Here is a 997-nt window from a genome sequence, read left to right as displayed (position 1 = left end):
AGGAATGTGGTGCAGCCGATGGAGCCTGTGCTTGGAAACATGTCTGGTTTTAAAGCTTGTTCTACACTGAGCTCTGTGAGGGTAAAACTCTGCCTTTGTGTGCTTCACTTCACCAGTCTGAAATAGGGACTTTTATCTAAACTTACCAAGTTCTTAGATTGTTATTCTTTCTGACATACATTCTAAGCAGTATTATTACTGTCAGGTTACTGCCAGTATTATTACTGTCTTGATTTATCCTTTATGGGAATAACTTGCTCCATGATTTCACCAGACCTTTTTCCCTGCTAATCTTAGGCATTGTTGTAAGAATTACTGAAAGAGGTGGAGAAGTTTGGTCAGATTGTGAGATCGCTGTCAGGGTAAAGCTGGAAGCATGCAGTTCCCTCTGGTTTCTTATATGAAAGCATGTTATACAGAGCCCTTAATCTTAAAGGGGCAAACCCAGTTCAGCAAGAGGACTTGAGGGCATGAACTGCTGTTGGAAATGCTGCAGGCTTTGAAAACCATCTGGATTTCCTGTTATCTTCATATCCCTTTAAATTCTGACCCATTTTTTAACCCTTCCCTCAGGTTGCTGAAGCTGTTGCAACGTTCCTGATCCGTCACAGGTTTACAGAGCCCATCGGTGGATTCCAGTGGTGAGGCTCTGTGTGTGCTAGAGCTGTGCAGTCCGTGGGCAGAGCTCTTCTCTTACTGCCTCAGTGTTTGGCTCTCAGGGTGGGAGGTTGGAGTTGCAGCATGATGCTAAAACCACATGTAATCAGTTTTGAGTCACAGCAAGTAATGCAATGGCATTAATGCAAGGTCCTGCACATGATGAGAGCTGTCCCCAGCACAGACACAGGCTGGGGCAGACTGGATGGAGCAGCCTGAGGAGAAGGACTTGGAGGGTTGGGGGAGGAGAAGCTCCCCATGACCCGGCTTCAGTGTGTGCTTGAACCCAGAACCCCCCCCCGTGTGCTGGGTGCACCCCCAGAGCGTGAGCAGCAGCTCA

At 47.4% G+C, this 997-nt stretch overlaps 1 protein-coding gene across 1 annotated transcript in view; it reads left to right on the top strand.

The window, feature by feature from the left end:
- PPME1 (protein phosphatase methylesterase 1) overlaps window positions 1-997 on the top strand; it is a 17,499-nt gene that overhangs the window by 14,141 nt on the left and 2,361 nt on the right. The window contains exon 12 of the mRNA XM_010023961.1: window positions 574-641. Coding sequence (XP_010022263.1) covers window positions 574-641 — 68 coding nt within the window. The remainder of the gene's footprint in view (window positions 1-573; window positions 642-997) is intronic.

The sequence above is a fragment of the Nestor notabilis genome, unplaced genomic scaffold (assembly GCF_000696875.1).
Source record: "Nestor notabilis isolate BGI_N333 unplaced genomic scaffold, ASM69687v1 scaffold5851, whole genome shotgun sequence".
Lineage (NCBI taxonomy): Eukaryota > Metazoa > Chordata > Aves > Psittaciformes > Psittacidae > Nestor > Nestor notabilis.
Note: the sequence above shows the minus strand (reverse complement) of the source record. Positions and strands in the feature narration are given on the sequence as shown.